At 43.2% G+C, this 18,246-nt stretch overlaps 2 protein-coding genes across 3 annotated transcripts in view; one reads left to right on the forward strand and one right to left on the reverse strand.

Annotated features, from left to right (window-relative positions):
* The first annotated feature begins 1,269 nt into the window (after positions 1-1,269).
* LOC109417340 (mothers against decapentaplegic homolog 4) overlaps positions 1,270-18,246 on the forward strand; it is a 40,974-nt gene continuing 23,997 nt past the window's right edge. For both annotated transcript variants that reach the window (XM_062856097.1, XM_062856098.1), the window contains exon 1: positions 1,270-2,291. In XM_062856097.1, the coding sequence (XP_062712081.1) occupies positions 2,231-2,291 (61 nt within the window). In that variant the 5' untranslated portion in view covers positions 1,270-2,230. The remainder of the gene's footprint in view (positions 2,292-18,246) is intronic.
* LOC134284297 (uncharacterized) lies at positions 6,791-12,932 on the reverse strand. The gene is made up of 5 exons (XM_062843094.1): positions 12,405-12,932; positions 9,048-12,344; positions 8,294-8,740; positions 7,749-8,252; positions 6,791-7,277 (listed from the first exon to the last, which is right to left on the reverse strand). The coding sequence occupies exons 2-5, from the start codon at positions 12,239-12,241 to the stop codon at positions 6,791-6,793; spliced, it is 4,632 nt and encodes a 1,543-aa protein (XP_062699078.1). The 5' UTR covers positions 12,242-12,344; positions 12,405-12,932.

An 18,246-nucleotide genomic window follows, 5' to 3' on the forward strand; every position in this document is an offset into this window, starting at 1 on the left:
ACGGGGGTAGACGGTAGTTGGAAAAAGAAAATCTAGCATGAGGTTTGAGATCACAAATTAGAAATAGTTCTAGATTCAGTTTAAATAAGGGCGAAAGTAACATGAGCGAGTTCTCTTCATCGACTCTCTCTTCTTCAAATTAAAGTGACAAGATGCAGGTATGGTTGCACTTTTTGGTCATTAATCCCTAGGTTGCGATGCAATCTAGCGTCTAAGCGTAAAAAAATCGATTGAATTTGCATCTTGTAACTTTAATTTGCAAAAGAGAGAGTCGATGAAGAGAACTCGCTCATGTTACTTTCGCCCTAGGGGCAAGACACTGTGCAAACAAGAGCAACACTGAGAGATTCTGAGTTACTCTTCTTATCGATGATCGACGAAATTTGTTGAAAGACATCCCTAAAACTACAATTTTTGTTCAGCACACGTAACACTTTGCAGTTTGACATTGGTGCCAGATCACACTTTGGCTCAATTATTGGAAATAAGAAAATCTATCACGGAGAGACGAAACTACCCAAAAGTGAGTTCTTTCCACTCAACTTCGGGGTTGCGTGCGTCAAGCCAATTTTGAGTTGATGGAATCGATGTTTTTGTTGGGTTGTTCCCGCTTGCTTCCATGTGAAAAAAATACCTAATTTTAAGTTTTTTTCGCCCAACCGAAAGTTGTATTTACTTAAATTTGAGTACTGTGCTAGAAACTCAGTGTTGGCTTGACGCACGGAACTGCAAAAGTTGGGCTGTTTCTCTCTTCGCTCTCTGACAACAATAGAAAGAGCCTAGGGGCAAGACGCTGTGCAAACGAAAGCAACTTTGAGAAATTCTGAGCTACTCTTTTCATCAATGATCGACGAAATTTGTTGAAAGACATCTCTAAAACTGCTATTTCCATTCAGCACACGCAACACTTTGCAGTTTGATATTGGTGCCAGATCACACTTTGGTAGAAAAGGGAGAAAATCTGAGGAACTGTGAGGAATTCTGAACAACATTTCGTGCACAGATTTTCTCTCGTTAGATCTGTCCTGCCCTGAAAAAGCGCATGAAAAGGGAAATGAAAAAGAACTCAAAATTGAGTTTAAAAGTACCTAATTATTTTGAGTTTTTCAATTTCTCCGTGTAGCATGTAGAATTTCCGTGTGCGGATACCATTTTTACGTAATTTTCAACCAACCCCCGCCAGAACGTCAAACTGGACTATTCCGATCAACTGTGATGTTTATTTATTTGTGGCCAGCGGTTTGACAGAGAGTTGCTTTGGTTTGGATTCGGGTGTTTTGCGTGCGGATGACGGACGCCAGAAGCAGCAGGAGATCGCCGAAGCAGCACTGCCAGGGAAAGGCATAAAAAAGCAGTACGAACACAGCGATTCGCCATTTTAAAAATCCTATCATTGCGGTAAGGAAGTGTAGTGAATAGGAGATTTTTGCAGGATTTTTTCGCGGATTCTCGTGTTGATCGGAGTGTTTGTGCGGTGGAAAAAGGCGACCGTGTTGTAGCGGATTCCGACGCGGATGAAGTGACAGTGATTCGAGTTGGTGTCGGGGAGAAAAATCAATCCGATTGATTGTGGATCTCTAGTAGGCAGTCATGGAAGGGAAGTATTTTCCTCGGTGGTACTTTTCCTAGCAGCAGTAGCACCAGTGCCAAACATATACAGAAGAGCGCAGTGTATTGAAATAGGGCATGGCATCGTTATGCTCCTACATTGACCGGGTTGTGGCGGCGGTGGTGTAGAAGGAAGCGGGAAGAAAATTAAATCATTAATGCACAACAGTGTTCCTTGTCCGCTTTGGTCGAGTTTCGATTCTGCCTTGGAACGACCTTTTCACTGGATCCAGAAGTGGACTGAAGTTTATAAACAATAACAGTTTTGTTGTTTGCAACATTGAGCTGATGGTGTAACAAACAAGCGCTTCAAGAGTGTTTTGAGGGGAAAAAGTGAAATTCTTTTTGCGGAGAAAGCATTTTCTGAGGTTCTGCTCACATAAGCCGTGTGTTGTGCTAGTTCAGCGCTGCAAGAGGTCGTTTCCTGCTCCGAGCTGTTGTTTAATGTGTGTTGTTACTCAATGACAAAGTGAGCCCAACAGTAGTCGGAGAATCCGTCAGCATCAGGAAGTGAGTGTGGTATTTCAATAACTGGATCTTGTGGTGGAACGGCGTCGAATCAGCAAAAGGCCTCAAAGTGGATACCAAAAGCAACCTGGGTTTAACCCAGGACTTTGAGAGGATGGTGGGCCTCTCGGGCGGTGCGCACCTCTACGGGGCGGGCATGCCACCGACACAGGAGAGTAAGTACTTTTTATTCATTGGTAATCTTGAGATTGCTCACGATTTTAAGGGTAAGAGACGTAAGCTTATTACATAGGAGTATTTGTGACCAGTATGATTCATCATTATCAAACGATTATTTTGGAATACCGAGTTGCCGACATTAATAATGTGTGACAAAAGGATACTACATAGGGAATATAACGGCTTCGGCAGTTTCTTAATATATTATATCTCATTTTCGTCGGCATAACCAACCATGCAGTGGTATATTGCCGTGAATCGCAATATGAGTCCCATGTTTGATGGATTTCCTATGCACATGTAAAAAAATAGACTCAATCGGTTAATGGCTTTCATGGACAGTTAATTGGTTAACCCTTTCCTTTCCACGACTTTGAACGACTATATCTATACCAAAATAGCGTTTCCGAAAAAAGTGCTTGAACGAAAGTTATTGCAAATTGGCTAAATTTTTCGAAATCAATGAAAAAAAAATGGTTATAAATCAATAGGTTTTTGATTGTTTATCAATAGTTCCATTATTGAAACAAGTAGTTAGTAGTTGGGTTAACCTTATTCTAAAAATTATTGCATCATAATGTAACTAAGTTTGTCCCGAGTTCGTCAAAAATCAATGGTGCTCTAGAGCAACCATGGGAAGTAGAGGGTTAAGAAACTGCCGAAGAAATTTGTTCCATAACTTATTCGTTCATTATTCATGTTTTATTTCATATTTGTAATCACGGCAGAAAAGCTGAAGTTTGTGTCTTTGTTTCACAGCACGTGGAGCTTCGTGGTCACAGTGTTCATATAGTGAAGCACTATAAAATAGAACATGTTATAGTGGAACGCTACAAAATGCATAATATCAATACTGCCCCCACTCGCATAACAGTCACATCTTTGCTGGGATTCCTATTCATATGGGACAGTTATGCGAGTGGGGGCAGAATAGGACTTCGCATTTGGATATTACAACAGAGAACATATATTTTGCCCAGTTACCCTTAGGGTTTACGGTCGAATTTACGAGTTATAGTGGAAAATCTGAAAGAAAAGGCGTTGTAACGTCACGGTAGAATGTGTCTCATAAGTGTTGTTGGTCCATCAGTCAATCCTGTAATCGTATTAATAGAGACGAACCAGCCAAGGGCTGAAAGTCTCTTTAATAAAGACAAATCAATCAATCAATAATCGTATTTTCTATAGCAGGTTGCATTTTGTTCGCAGCGTTAGTTATTTTCATAGCTTGCGTTATGTCTAGAAGTTTTTAATCCTAAGAGGGCATCTTGAATCGGATTTTAATATGAGACATGTCTGCATGTCCCTGTTAGGGACAGGCCTACACATGTCTTCTAATTAATCATTGCCCGAAAAATTGCCTCCATATTTTTTTTTTGTTCAGATGAGCCATTTACGTGCCTTACCGATCAGGCTAAGGCCAGGGTGGCCGCTGCTGTACATAGTAGCCGTCTCCATTCCACTCGGTCTATGGCTGTTTGTCTCCAGTTCCGCACTCTGCGTAGGGTCCGCAGATCGTCTTCCACTTGGTCGACCCACCTAACTCGCTGCGCTCCACGTCTTCTTGTACCGGTCGGATGACTCTCGAGAACCATTTTAGTCGGGTTGCTATCCGACATCCTGATGACGTGACCCGTCTACCGTATCCTCCCGATTTTCGCGGTATGGACGATGGTTGGTTCTTTTAGCAGCTGATGCAGCTCGTGGTTCATTCGCCTTCTCCAAGTCCCGTCTTCCATCTGCACTCCGCCGTAGATGGTACGCAACACCTTCCGTTTGAAAACTCCAAGGGCGCATTGGCTTTCTGCACGTAGAGTCCATGTTTCGTGCCCATAGAGGACTACCGGTCCAATCAGCGTTTTGTAGATAGTTAGCTTCGTGTTACGGCGAACTTTATTCGATCGTAGAGTTCTGCGGAGTCCAAATTAAGCACGATTTCCTGCCACAATGCGCCTCTGAATTTCTCAGCTGGTGTCGTTGTCGGCGGTCACCAGTGAGCCCAAGTACACAAATTCTTCAACCGCCTCGATATCATCACCGTCGATAGAAATTCGGGGTGGCGGGCGTAGTGATTCCTCCCTGACGCCCTTTGCCATCATGTATCAGGCCAAACATGTCTAAAGGTCCTATCTGCAGAAGAGAGGCTCTCTTTGGTTTCCCTCTCTTTCGTTAATATCTCAGCTGTTTATTTGTATTATGATTGTCTCCTTGCATTGAACGATGGTCAAAACAATCGTCTTTTGATTTGTACTGCAAAAATAGTTGAAAAATGTATTATTACATTGCAATAATTGAAAGAGAAAGTGAACAAAGAGAGCCTCTCAATGCAGATAGGACCTATTGAAATGTTTGGCCTGGTATTTTCTCTTCGACACATTAACGACTAATCCGATTCGCCTGCTTCATTATTTATGTACGTTTCCGCCATTGTCTCAAATTTACGAGCTACAATATCAATATCATCAGCGAAATCAAGCAGCTGAACAGACTTCGTGAAAATCGTCCCACTCGTGTTTATCCCCCCTCTCTTTATTACACCCTCTAATGCAATGTTGAACAGCAAGCTCGAAAGACCATCACCTCGCCGTAACCCTCTGCGAGGTTCGAAGGGACTCGAAGGTGTACCTGATAATCGAACTTCACACATCACTCGATCCATCGTCGCCTTGATCAATCGTATCAGTTTATCCGAGAATCCGTAATCGTGCATAATCTGCCATAGCTGTTCTCGATCGATTGTATCATACGCCGACTTGAAATCGATGAACAAGTGATGTGTGGGCACGTTGTATTCGCAACATTTCTGCAACACTTCGCGGATGACGAACATCTGGTCCGTTGTAGCGCGTTCATCCATGAATGGATCACTAAAATAACTAAAACGGCCGCTATGAAATGAACAGATAGCGCCACTGTAGCCTTGTGTGTTTGACATAACTCCACTGCTGTCACAATGTTAATGTCCATATACGGTGGCGCCTTTATTTACATGCGGCGAACGAAAGAAAAGTTTACTTCATTGATCCATTGCTCCACGAACTTTCTTGCAATCGGTAATAGACAGTGGCATCAAGTGTAGTAGTGTAGAATTGGGTTGTTTAGTGAATAAAATATTGCTATTTTCTACAGCCTAATCGAAAGAACTAATTTTTCTGAGCATAACGTGATTTTATTGGATTCCAATACCTTTGTTTTGATGGTTAAATTAACAAAACAATTTTGATTTTCGTGGATAGAATGACAGTTCAATCGATAAAGTGACAGTTCGACCCGAACAAAAAAAATTCCCCATACAAACTTGAAATGCATTTTAAAAATAGTTTCTGAACTCCAAAAATTATGAAATTTTGGATTTCGAATAATTTTTGGGCGGAAAATCCGATTATGAAATAATCCGGATACCCCTAAAGAACCCAATTAGCTTTAGTTAAAATACACAGAAATAAAAACCAAAAAAAAAAAAGACAGTGGCATAAAATTTGAGAGAGTATCTTGTAGGCAGCGCTCAGTAGTGTGATCGCGCGTTAGTTCCCGCAATCCAACTTGTCGCCCTTTTTGTAGATGGGACACACGATATCTTCCATCCATTCCTCCGGTAATACTTCCTCCTACCAAATCTTGGTAATGATCCTGTGTAGTGCTCTCACCAGTGCTTCTCCACCGTATTTTAGAAGCTCTCTTGGTAGTTGATCTGCTCCAGCGGCTTTGATGTTTTTCAACCGGCCAACCTCCTCCTCAATCTCTTGAAGGTCAGGAGCCGGAAGTCTTTCGTCCTGTGCACATACTCCTAGATCTGTTACCACCCCAGCTAACACAAAGTCTTATATGATGTTGCATAGGATGCAGGAGTGGTCGTCATTGATTGACATGAAGCATTTCCCTTGCACGGCACTACACTTCGTGTTGGGAAGAATTTCGGACCTTCTATTAGAATCGCACGGTTGATGTTGTGGTGCCGAGTTCTTAAGCTGGGAGTAAGATTTATTATGTAAAAATGGCCTGAGTATAAGAAATGCATAATTACTTACAAAGTGGTATCCTCAGTTAGCTCTATCCCAACAATCTTAGAAGTAATAATCCAATTTATCGTCCACAGGACTAAATGTATGCCTATATAGGGTAATAATTCATTATTCTTAATTTTGGACCCCAATAAATGCTCATAAACTTACAAAGGAAATTTAGAGATCACACGCAGACACAATCCTAGCAATATCCGAAACAATCAGATCGCGGTAACCTGTACGGGAACAATACTAGGGTAATTTGGGATTTTTCTGTATTTAACAGACTACAAACAACTTACAGTGCAACAAACTGAGCAATCTCGTTAAATTAACTAAATATAATCTACGAATTCAACTTTAATTCAAAGTAATAAATTTGGATCAAACGACTACTGCTTCACACATGACTTGCAAGTTCACATCACATCTACCTATTCTATCCGTCATCCTGACATTCGTTACGCTTTGGGTCTTACGCCTTGTCGCTGTCAATTTGTACGCATAGAGTCCGATCGGGGGGTATCGAAGGTCGATTCAGTATTCGAAATTTCCGTGCTGCCAGAGTCGGCAACATCCCCCGACCCGTAACGCACCTGTGACCTCTCTGTTACCTCTGCGTTACTATCGTCTTGCACCTGGAGCACTGCCAACTTGGTCACCGGGCGCCGAAACAACCCCCCAGCTGTCTGGACCATGGCTTGACGAATTCGCCCATCAGTTCCGGGAATTGCCGCTGTTACCCGACCTCTCATCCATCCGTTGCGTAGACCTTCATCAACGATTAGGACAAGATCGTTCACCTTGAGACTATCTGCTTCACTGAACCATTTACTTCTGATGGCAATCGTCGGAAGATATTCGGTAATCCATCGCCGCCAGAAGTGATCCACGAGCTGTCTGGCCAAGCTCCAGTTCGTGCGAGTGGCCTTTGCTGGCTCGGCCAACTTAGTAGGTGGTTGGACGACTCCACTAGAGCTTAGCAAGATAAAGTGGTTTGGAGTCAGGGCTTCTTGGTTGGCGCTCTCCAGAGGAATGGAAGTAAGCGGTCTAGAGTTAACTATAGATTCTGCTTCCGATATAACCGTCAGTAGGGTCTCATCGTCAGGATTCCGATTGCTGCACAATGAGCCAAGTGCCACCTTCACAGACCTCACAAGTCACTCCCAAACGCCACCAAAGTGTGGTGCGGACGGAGGGTTAAATTTCCATTTTGTGTTCGAGTTGGTAAACGTTTCGGCCAGTTGTTGATCGATCGCTTTAATCTGATCTCGCAACTCTCGACTAGCCCCTTGAAAGTTTGTACCATTATCTGAGTGGATTTCGATTGGTGACCCACGACGCGCTACAAATCGACGAACCGCCATCTTGCATGACTCCGTGGAGAGTGAGTGAACGACTTCCAGGTGTACGGCTCTCACTGTTAGGCACGTAAATAATGCCACCCACCGTTTTACACAGCTGCGTCCAATCCGGACCTGGATCGGCCCGAAGTAGTCGAGCCCGACGTAGGAGAACGGCCGCGCCATGGCCGCTAAACGTGACTCCGGAAGGGGAGCCATTCTAGGAGTTACTGGAACTGCTTTGGTAATCTTGCAGTTCTGGCACTTCTTAATAACCTGCCGTATTACCGTGCGGAGACTCGAGATATGGAACCGCTGACGAGCTTCATTGAGTACTGTCGCGTGATTGGCGTGTAGGTACCGGCGGTGATACCAGTCGATGATCAACTCGGTGAGATGGTGGTGGCGTGGTAGAATCACCGGAAACTTGAAGTCGTACGTGACGTATGGAACTGCACCTATACGACTGTCCACTCGCATCACGCCATTCTCGTCCAAGAACGGCGACAGCTTGTAGACTGGACTACTCTTTTCGATATGCCTCTTCGGGTTCTTATTTGCTTGTTTGAGTCCAGCTCCTGGTTGTTGGCAAACGCAATCACATCTTCTTCTGGCAGCCATAAAAGGCCCAAAACTCGTTCCACTTCGCACTCCGAATCGATGCTGATGACTTTCGGCTGTACTCCCTTGGGTTCCCCGACCCGTTTCAAGAGGGTGTCCGAGTTAGAGTGCCAATTCCGGATACAGAAACCTCCACGAGCGTGTACTTCCTTCACTTCAAGTGCGACCTTGACCGCTTCCTCTTCTGTGTCGAAGCTGTCGAGGTAATCGTCGACATAGTGCTTCTCTTCGATCGCTTTTGCTGCCTCCGGGAATTCTCCTTCGTGTTCTTTCGCATTAAGATTTTTAATGTATTGGGCCTGACAGGGAGAGCAAGTAGCCCCAAACGTACCGACATCCATCACAAAGGTCTTGACAGGTTTCGTTGGATGTTCCCTGTAGAGGAACCGTTGGCTGTGTACATCTTCTTGGCGAATTCGGAACTGGTGGAACATTTGCTTTAGATCCCCGCAAACAGCTACCGGCCGTTCGCGAAATCTGCAGAGCACCGAAGCAAGAGGTGTCAGCAAGTCTGGACCCTTAAGGACAAGGTATTTGGAGTACATAGCTCAAAATTTCTAGAGCACCGTTTTTTAGAACCGTTGAACGGATTTGGATGAAAATGCATCACGCTAATTGTTCAGTGGTTGTCAACAGCGTGATGCATTTTAATCCAAATCCGTTCAATGGTTCTAAAAAACGGTGCTCTAGAAATTTTGAGCAATGTACTCCAAATACCTTGTCCTTAAGGAGCATGGAGTTGAAAGAAACGCCACCTACTTTCGCCGCAGCATCCCTAACGAGCCTTATTTTGCCCGGCTTCTTCGGATTTCTCACGGCGCCTAAAGGCAAATACCACACCTTGCGAGGGTCAGTAGATCTACTTTCCTGCTGCGTCACTTCATGGATATAGTTGTTCTCCAAATACTCGCCGATCTGTCGCTGTACACTTAACTGCAACTCCGGGTCCTTCTTCATCCTTCGCTCGAAACATTCCAGACGCCTCATTGCCATGGGAAAACTGTTCGGAAACTCCACATGGTCATAACGCCACAAAAGACCAGTCTCAAACCTATTTGAAACGCGTTTTGTTGTCTCCTCTAGAATCCGTCGAGCACGCTTGTGCTCCTCTGATTCTGGCCCCTTGTCGGCCGAAACACCGACGCTTTCGATAGAGAAATGCTGCTGGACGAGATTGTGGAGATCTTGATCCACCTGGTATTCTTGTCGGCACTCGCACACGTGCAGCGTGAAGTTGGTTGCCTTCTCTCCTTCAGCAGTGTAACCATAGACCGACCAGCCGAGCCGAGTCTTGCTGGCAAGGGGGTCGCCTAGTTGACCCTCGCGCAAACTCAGCGTTGCAGTCAAGCTGGCGTTGTTTGAACCGATCAAGATGCCAGGCACGGCTGCCTCATAGCTGGTGACCGGGAGACCCCGAAGGTACGTGTATTTCCGGGCCAAATCTCCATAGTTCAGCGTTTGTTTCGGAAGATTGAGGCTAGACACCGTTCTTGCATCATGCAGCGAAAATAGTTCGTTCTTGCCTTCTCCGGATATCTCCAGACGAATACGTTGGGACTTCGGTTCCTGTCGAGTCACGTTGCTTGTCCAAGTTAGGCAAAGGGGAATTGGTTCGCCGTCATCAATGCCTAATCGTTCTGCAATCGATTGTTCGACCAGAGTCATGTCCGATCCATCGTCCAAAAACGCATAAGTTTGTACCGACTTCCCTTTCCACGACAGCTTAACGGGAACGATCCGAAACAGTGTAGACTTCTTAGTGGCACGGTGTGCATTCAGCCCTCCGCCAGAATTATCGCTCTGCTTTGTCGTGTTCTGACCTTCCTTGCCCGATGGACGTTGCTTCTGAGCGCTGGAGTGTAGCAGCTGATGGTGCCGCTGCTGACAACCTTCTACACCGCAAACAGTTTGTATCTTGCAAGGACGCCGTCCGTGTTTCCCTAGACACGTACGACAAAGGGAATGATCTTGAATGGTCTTCCAGCGGCTGTTCACATCCCACCTTTTGAATGTTGCACAATCTTTCACCTTGTGATTACGACCGTCGCACGCCAGGCACAGCACCTCTTTGACCTCCGACTTCCTCGGTTCCTCTTCTTGACAATGTTGCTTTGTGGTTGGTTCACTGGCCGCGTGAGCGTTGAGGAAATTCTTGTCTCTGCCACGCTCTCCTCGTCCCGATCGAGGTTGCTTGGAATCCGTAGTAACTGTGACGTCCGAGGCGGCTGCCACTAGCATGGACATGAACCCAGCAAACGTACGTAGATCGGCCGTTGCTAGCTGCTGTTTGTAGAGCGCCCAGTTCAAACGTAGCTGCGCGGGAATTTTGTCCACCAATTCTCGCAGTAAAACTGGGTTACACATGTGTGCCATTTGCCCAGTTGCCTCGATGTGGTCGCACAGGTTTTGAACCGCCATGCCGAAAGTGATTAACGTTTCCAACCTGTCTGCTCTTGGTGCTGGAGTCTCACGAACTTTGTCCAACAATGTCTGGATTATTAGCTCCGGTCTACCGTACAGCATGTACAACGTGGACATGACATGAGGGACACACGCCGGAAGGAGTAAGCGGCTCTTCACCGCCTCGAACGCTTTGCCCTGTAGCGCACGTTGTAGCCGAGCCAAATTTTCCACATTGGAATACCCACAGGCGGCCGTCGAATTGGTGTACGCACTGAAAAACAGCGGCCAATCCTCAGGATCCCCTCGAAACGGCGGAAGATCTCTCGGCATGACTTGCCTCGCCAACAGTTGTTGCTGCGTTGGACCCACCGGGCACGGGAAGCTTGACGGAAGAGCTGAACTCGCTGGATAATACCCACCCACGGGAGCTTGCGATACGATGGGATTTTGGTTCAATCTAGGTGCACTTGCGTTCACTGAAAACCCCCCATAAACCGATGGTTGCGGAATCGATACTGTTGGAATCGTCGGACAGGCCGTTACCACGTTTGTCATGTTCGCATTCCTCAAATCCATCGAGGAAACCTGAGTGCTAATAGGAAACGCACTGATTTGTCGAGAGTGATCCCCCCCAGGTGGCGAATATCCGTACAAAGGAATAGATGGCGTTGTAGAACACTGACCTGAAGAAACCGGGCCTGTGGAAACTCTCGACATGGCACTAGGGACCCCAAACATCAGGGATGAGAAAGACGGATCGAATACATACTGATTTGCAGAACCCGCCGTCGTTGGTGTGGAGCTGTTGTTGAATACGGGTGTGACCGGTGTTGTCACCTGTGGCCCCGTGCTCACTGGTGTGATTGACAGATTGTCCATCTCGTCGATCATCCGTCCCAGCCAGCCTCCGACATTGCCGACCCCGACCGCGGCGGACTGTTCATTGAAGCTGTTCGATGCCGCCCCACTGATGACACCTTGCAGCGCATTATTCGCTAGTTGACTGAGCATTGCCTTCTTCCTCTCCAGTTCCTTCTTGTGGCTCTCTTCCAACTGCTGCTCGAGGAATGCTCGATGTTCCTGCACCCATTGCAGACTCGCTCTTGCCTGCTCTGTCAGCAAAGGTTGGCCGTAATTAGTCGTAGTAGTTGAAATCATCGTTGCCGGAACCCGACCGTAGGGCCCAGCCACAGCGGGCGGCGCCAATCCAGGAGGCACAGTCGACGATGTCGTTGAAAATGCGGCTGTTCCAGCTAGCGTAAACCCAGAGTTGGTTGCGATCGTTACAACTGAGGAGTTCGGTGCTGCGGCTAACGGTGGATCGGTAGTCATAGTGGAGGAAACGTTGACGTTAGTAGCTGGGAATACAAGATCACTTCCAGACAGCTCGCCGATCCGAGTCGATGACGGCAAAGCCGCACACCGTGCGCACATCCAGCTTTCGTTAGCTATCGCTGACGTCACTCCCACGCATTGGTAGTGATACCATTCTTGGCACACTGCGCAGAAGACCATGTCGTCCACGTTATTCGACCTCTGGCAGAGCTTGCAGTCGAACCGATCCGTTTCAGGCATCCTTACCTTCACTATTCGAAGCACTTTCTTAAGCTTTGTTGGGAAGAATTTCGGACCTTCTATTAGAATCGCACGGTTGATGTTGTGGTGCCGAGTTCTTAAGCTGGGAGTAAGATTTATTATGTAAAAATGGCCTGAGTATAAGAAATGCATAATTACTTACAAAGTGGTATCCTCAGTTAGCTCTATCCCAACAATCTTAGAAGTAATAATCCAATTTATCGTCCACAGGACTAAATGTATGCCTATATAGGGTAATAATTCATTATTCTTAATTTTGGACCCCAATAAATGCTCATAAACTTACAAAGGAAATTTAGAGATCACACGCAGACACAATCCTAGCAATATCCGAAACAATCAGATCGCGGTAACCTGTACGGGAACAATACTAGGGTAATTTGGGATTTTTCTGTATTTAACAGACTACAAACAACTTACAGTGCAACAAACTGAGCAATCTCGTTAAATTAACTAAATATAATCTACGAATTCAACTTTAATTCAAAGTAATAAATTTGGATCAAACGACTACTGCTTCACACATGACTTGCAAGTTCACATCACATCTACCTATTCTATCCGTCATCCTGACATTCGTTACGCTTTGGGTCTTACGCCTTGTCGCTGTCAATTTGTACGCATAGAGTCCGATCGGGGGGTATCGAAGGTCGATTCAGTATTCGAAATTTCCGTGCTGCCAGAGTCGGCAACACTTCGGATGAAGTGCACTACCGTACTGGAATTTGTTCTCCAGATTTCAAAGAGTGCAAGTAGCCCCTTTTTGAAGAACCATATTCTTTGATTAAAAATTGCCGGACAATGGCATAACAAGTGTTCCGAGTCTTCCTTTTCTTGTGGATGCTATTATGCAGGAATATTACACACACTAAAGACTAGAACCAAAACAAACCATGTAAATAGGCAGATAACTGACAATACTAACACTAACGACAATGACACCCAATAGGAAATTTCAACCCACAGAACTTGTATCCAATATTTAAACAGATTTCTGACTAGAATTAAATTGACGGTTTAAATTAGAATAGTATAGTGACGAAAAGAGTAGTGTTCCGCCATACCAAACTTCCTAGTTTTTCGTGATAAAAATAGTTAGTAGTGTCTTAAATGTTATGTAAAATTGCTTGTTTTGACCATTGTTTGTTAAATTGTAGGAAATTGATGAAGTCCGTCCAAAATTTGACTACATTCTATGTGCATTCCATACCACCAGACGAAGAACGATTTTTTCTGTAAGTTTTGTGTTCACCTTTGTAGTTTTCCCTGTTCAATTTAATATGTAATACGTCCAATTTTTGAATAGAACCCTTGAGAAAGATGGCATAGACCATTGAAACGTCGGGCATAGAAAACATATGTCGTTTTGATTGCACACCGAAGACTGCAAGGCCAAAAAGTCTTCCTTTTCTGTGTTGCAAAAACGACACAGATCATTTTGAAGTTTTCCGGTAGGCTTCAAATGATATCGGCAATGACCTGTCATAAGGCCAGTATACATACTAATATCTTTCTTGTAGAGTTTCAATATTTTGCGAGTCATTTTATCGTTTGGATTAATGAAACGTTTCGCCTGCCTCGCTATTGAAGTGTTTTTCCAATTGGCATCCACTTTTAATAATTTCCATACCTTCAGCTCCATTTTAAGAGATGCAGTAGAAGGCCCACAAAAGGGTTCTGGTCCTATAAATTGGTGTGACGATCCGAGCCTAGCTAACATATCTGCTCTTTCGTTACCTTCAATTCCGCAGTGACCAGGAACCCAATATAGAATCTTGTGTCGGACGGGCGGTTCGGGGTTTTAAAAAAAGATAAAACTTATTTAACTTTTAATTCAAAGATTATTAATGATCTATTCACTGATTCTTCTTGTATTTTGATTAAGTAATTAATTATATTGTATACTGATGGGACACCAACGGTAACGAACCGGCGCGACACTTGATAATATGAAACTGAACAGCGGACACAGTCCGCGAATTGGTTTTGTTACTCTTAACTGCTGACTATGCGTTTCCGGCGGTAGAGGCTCAAAGTTGATGACGTTGCGTGCCACGTCGTAGCAGCTCGGAACGATCTTGCTGACGGGGCGCTCGATGTTTTTCTTGTGGTGGATGGTTCATGTCGTAACTATAGATTGACTTGATTACAACAAGACAGTTTTTGAAGTGATTGGACACATTCCCAAACATGTTTAGATGTACATGTCGCCGAATTTAGAGCTTTCAGCAACACAACACATTCCAGAATTGCTTGAATTTCAGCTTGAAAAACAGTTGGCCACTTGCCCATCGGATTCGATAGATTTACACCTGGGCCAGTCACTCCTGCTCCAATTTGATCGTTCAATCTTGAACCATCTGTATAGAAAACTATTGATCCGGATCGAAGGTTCGGTCCACCCGATCTCCATAGTTCACGTTCAACGTTAATCACTTGATATGGACGATGAAAATTGTATTTTTCGCCATCCAATCTTCATTATTCAAAATCAAGCGATTAACATTAAATGTTCTCAGAATGCTGAGATGACCTACACGATCACCAGCCAAGAGGTTCACAGATCTTTCAATCCTTAGAGCACTCTTTTAAGCTTCTAATTGCACAAATTGATGTAATGGAAGCAAAAGAAGCAAAGCATCCAGTGCTTTCGACGGCGTACTCCTCATTGCACCAGTAATGGATCACTAAAATAACTAAAACGGCCGCTATGAAATGAACAGATAGCGCCACCGTAGCCTTGTGTGTTTGACGTAACTCGACTGCTGTCACTGTGTTACCGTCCATATACGGTGGCGCTTTTGTTTCGATGCGGTGGGTAGCGGAAAAGTCGGCTTCAATGATCCATTGAAAAAATTTCTTATCTCTGTAGCATTTCTAGCTTCTTTTGTGCACCTTTTTCCCTAGTCTTAGGCTACCATACCAATAAAGCGTAGGTAATCATGGGTCTCACAATTGCCAAATAAATCCATCGGATCATTTTTGGCTTAAGTCCCCATTGTCTACCAAAATATCTTTTACTTATCGATTGAGCATTTGTCGCTTTTTAATTGCATGCTCCAAATGATTATTCCAGTTTAGTTTGCTGTCAAGTAATACGCCTAGATATTTGAAATAGTTCGTTTCAATCTTAGAGTTCCAATAGGCTCCTAAAGTCCTATCGGGATTCTTGTTTTAAACCACAATATATGGTTCAAGAGTACATATTTACTCATTTTTTGACGTTTTTATTATCATAGTTGAAAATATATAATTTTTATTTTTTTAGCCTTTTGTCTCGTCCGTAGCTTATAACACATACTTTGAGTGATTTTTTTTCACCGTGTATGTCAGGTAGGAACATTTTTGAATTCCCAGTGCGAAAAATGTCGAGCTCAGTCACACAAGGTTGACCTCAAATGTCAAAGTAGAACTATTTACCATTTTACTTATTTCGAATTTTCTCATTATTCCTTTGTTTTTCAAGTTCGAGTAAAGTACAATTCCGATTAGAATACCATGCTTGATCGTATTATTCAATATAAGCAAAATTTCGTCTTTAATTTTAGGACCCTATTGAGTAGTTTCTCTTTCGTGTAAATGGTACGATAGTAGTTTTAGAAGGATTTATATTTAGTCCTTCCCTATTGCACCATAAAGAGACTAAATTTAAAGCACTTTGCATTCTGCAGGTGATGATAGAATCATATTTACCACGAACTAGTATGACTATATAATCAGCGAAGCCAATTACCTCGAATCCTTGAGATTCCAAATTTTTGAGAAGATCATCAACTATTAATGACCACAGTAGAGGTGATAGCCCGCCTCCCTGTGGACACCCTTTTACTGCTCTAGCACTGATGGAGGAGCTTCCAAGGTTTGCCGATATTTCTCTGTTTGATAACATTTCACTAATCCAATCAATAATGCAATTGTCGAGGTTACGTTTCTTTATTGCAGAGATAACATTGAATTATGAGATGAATTGTCAAATGCTTCTTCAATGTCAAGGAAAGCTGCAAGTGAAATTTCTTTTGATCCCAAAGACCTTTCTAATTTTGTAACAACTGCATGTAGTGCTGTTACTGATGATTTGCCTTCCTGATACGCAAACTGAAATTTGCTTAAAGGAATTTTGGCTGTATATGATGATTTATTATGTTCGTCAATATTTTTTTCCATCGTTTTCAGTAAAACTGACGATAAGCTAATCGGCCTGAAGGATTTTGGTGATGTCCTATCCTTTTTATTAGCCTTCGGGATAAAAGTAACCCTAACTTTTCGCCACTCTTCTGGAATATAGCGTAATGATAAACTTGCTTGAAATAGTTCCGTCAAAATGGGTATTAATATCGCCTTTCCCTTCTGCAGTAGTACAGGATAAATTCCGTTTATTTAAAGGAGATTTAAAGGGATCAAAGGTGCTAATCGCCCATTCAACTTTCTTTTCAGTAAAAATTTGTTTGGCCAAAGCACGCGCATCTGTCCTGGACCTTTCTAACACAGTTGAATCATTTGTTACGTTATGATTCTTAGTCCTGGTTTCACAGTTACCAGTTCTTGATGCAGATGTACTTTGGTCTTCATATGAATTGATATTAGAACAAGGGAATTGCGTCTTCATCATCAATTCCAATGTTTCATTAGCCGAAGTTGTGAAAGAACCATCTTCTTTCTTCAATGTTCCTAAGCCATTGGAATGATCTTTAGCAAGGATTTTTTGCAACCTTGCGGTTGCAGGAGTATTTTCAATGTTTTCACACGCATGCCTCCAGTGTATCCTTTTTGATCTCCTTATTTCTTTATTGTGGGGGTTGTGTGCTAGTAGTGGACCCTGCGCCTGTTGAGGACCCCTACAGAAAAACCTAAATATGAATACCCAAAGCAACTGATTCCAGGCAACTTCCACCGGGGGAACATCAACATCAATTACATTGCTACACAGTAGTTCCTGACAAACAAATTGCCCAGTGGCTACAAAAATCGGTTATATTAACTATTTAATGAATGTAAACACTCAAAAGGGTCCACTATACGCACACTCAGGAGGGTCCACTATAGGCAACATCGACGGCGAGGCAGATAACATGGAAATCAAATGGAGGGTCCACTATAGGCGCCAAGATATTTGTAAATAATCCTATAGTGGGCCGGGACCCCGGTGGGGTCCATTATAGGCAACGTCGATGCATACTTTGAAATGTGTGTTTCACTGGAATAACACATGTTTACAAAATAAAACGAAAGTCGTAAACTTCTGTCAACGACCAAAATTTTTGAAGCACAATTTAGCACTGATTTCGAAACCGTGCTTCAAAAAAATTTAAGTAGAGCAGTTTTTGAATTTTAGCTCAATATCGAGGTTTAAAACTTTTAAAAATATTTAATTTTTTAAAATTCAAATATCTTGCGTTTTGTTCAGCCAATTTCAAATCTTTTTCCATAAATTACAAGCTGAATACAATACCATTCGATCATCTGAATGCAGGTTTTGCGTCAGATTGATGAAATTCAAGATATTGGCGAGTTTTAGGGACGATCTCCTTAAATTTTAGCCAAATTTCCAAAAATATATGAAGAAATGTATTTTTTAGAATAAGAAAAAAACAATCTAAAAATTCTCTCTAACGTTTATTTGACATATCATATGTGGGCGAGTTACAGTAAAAAATTCAGCTCATTCGGAGCATTGACTATGGAGAATGAGATGTGTGAAGTGAGCGACGTTGTTTAAAAATAGAACAAAAATCGATTTAAAATCATCAACCTTGTATGAAAAGTCGAAAAAATTTCCGCTCTACTGGAATTTTTTTCCTTCGCGTTTTCGAACTCAGGGCATGATTCTACACCAAAAATGATCATCAGCTTACCGAGTTCAAAAATGCTGTAAACTAGTGTAATCAATTAATACTGTATGTGTGACGGTCTTAACATAAAGAGGGGACATGCTACTTTGTATAAAATTTCACTTTGGGACAAAACAGTGAGGTAACATTCCTAAA

The sequence above is a fragment of the Aedes albopictus genome, chromosome 3, assembly GCF_035046485.1.
Source record: "Aedes albopictus strain Foshan chromosome 3, AalbF5, whole genome shotgun sequence".
NCBI lineage: Eukaryota > Metazoa > Arthropoda > Insecta > Diptera > Culicidae > Aedes > Aedes albopictus.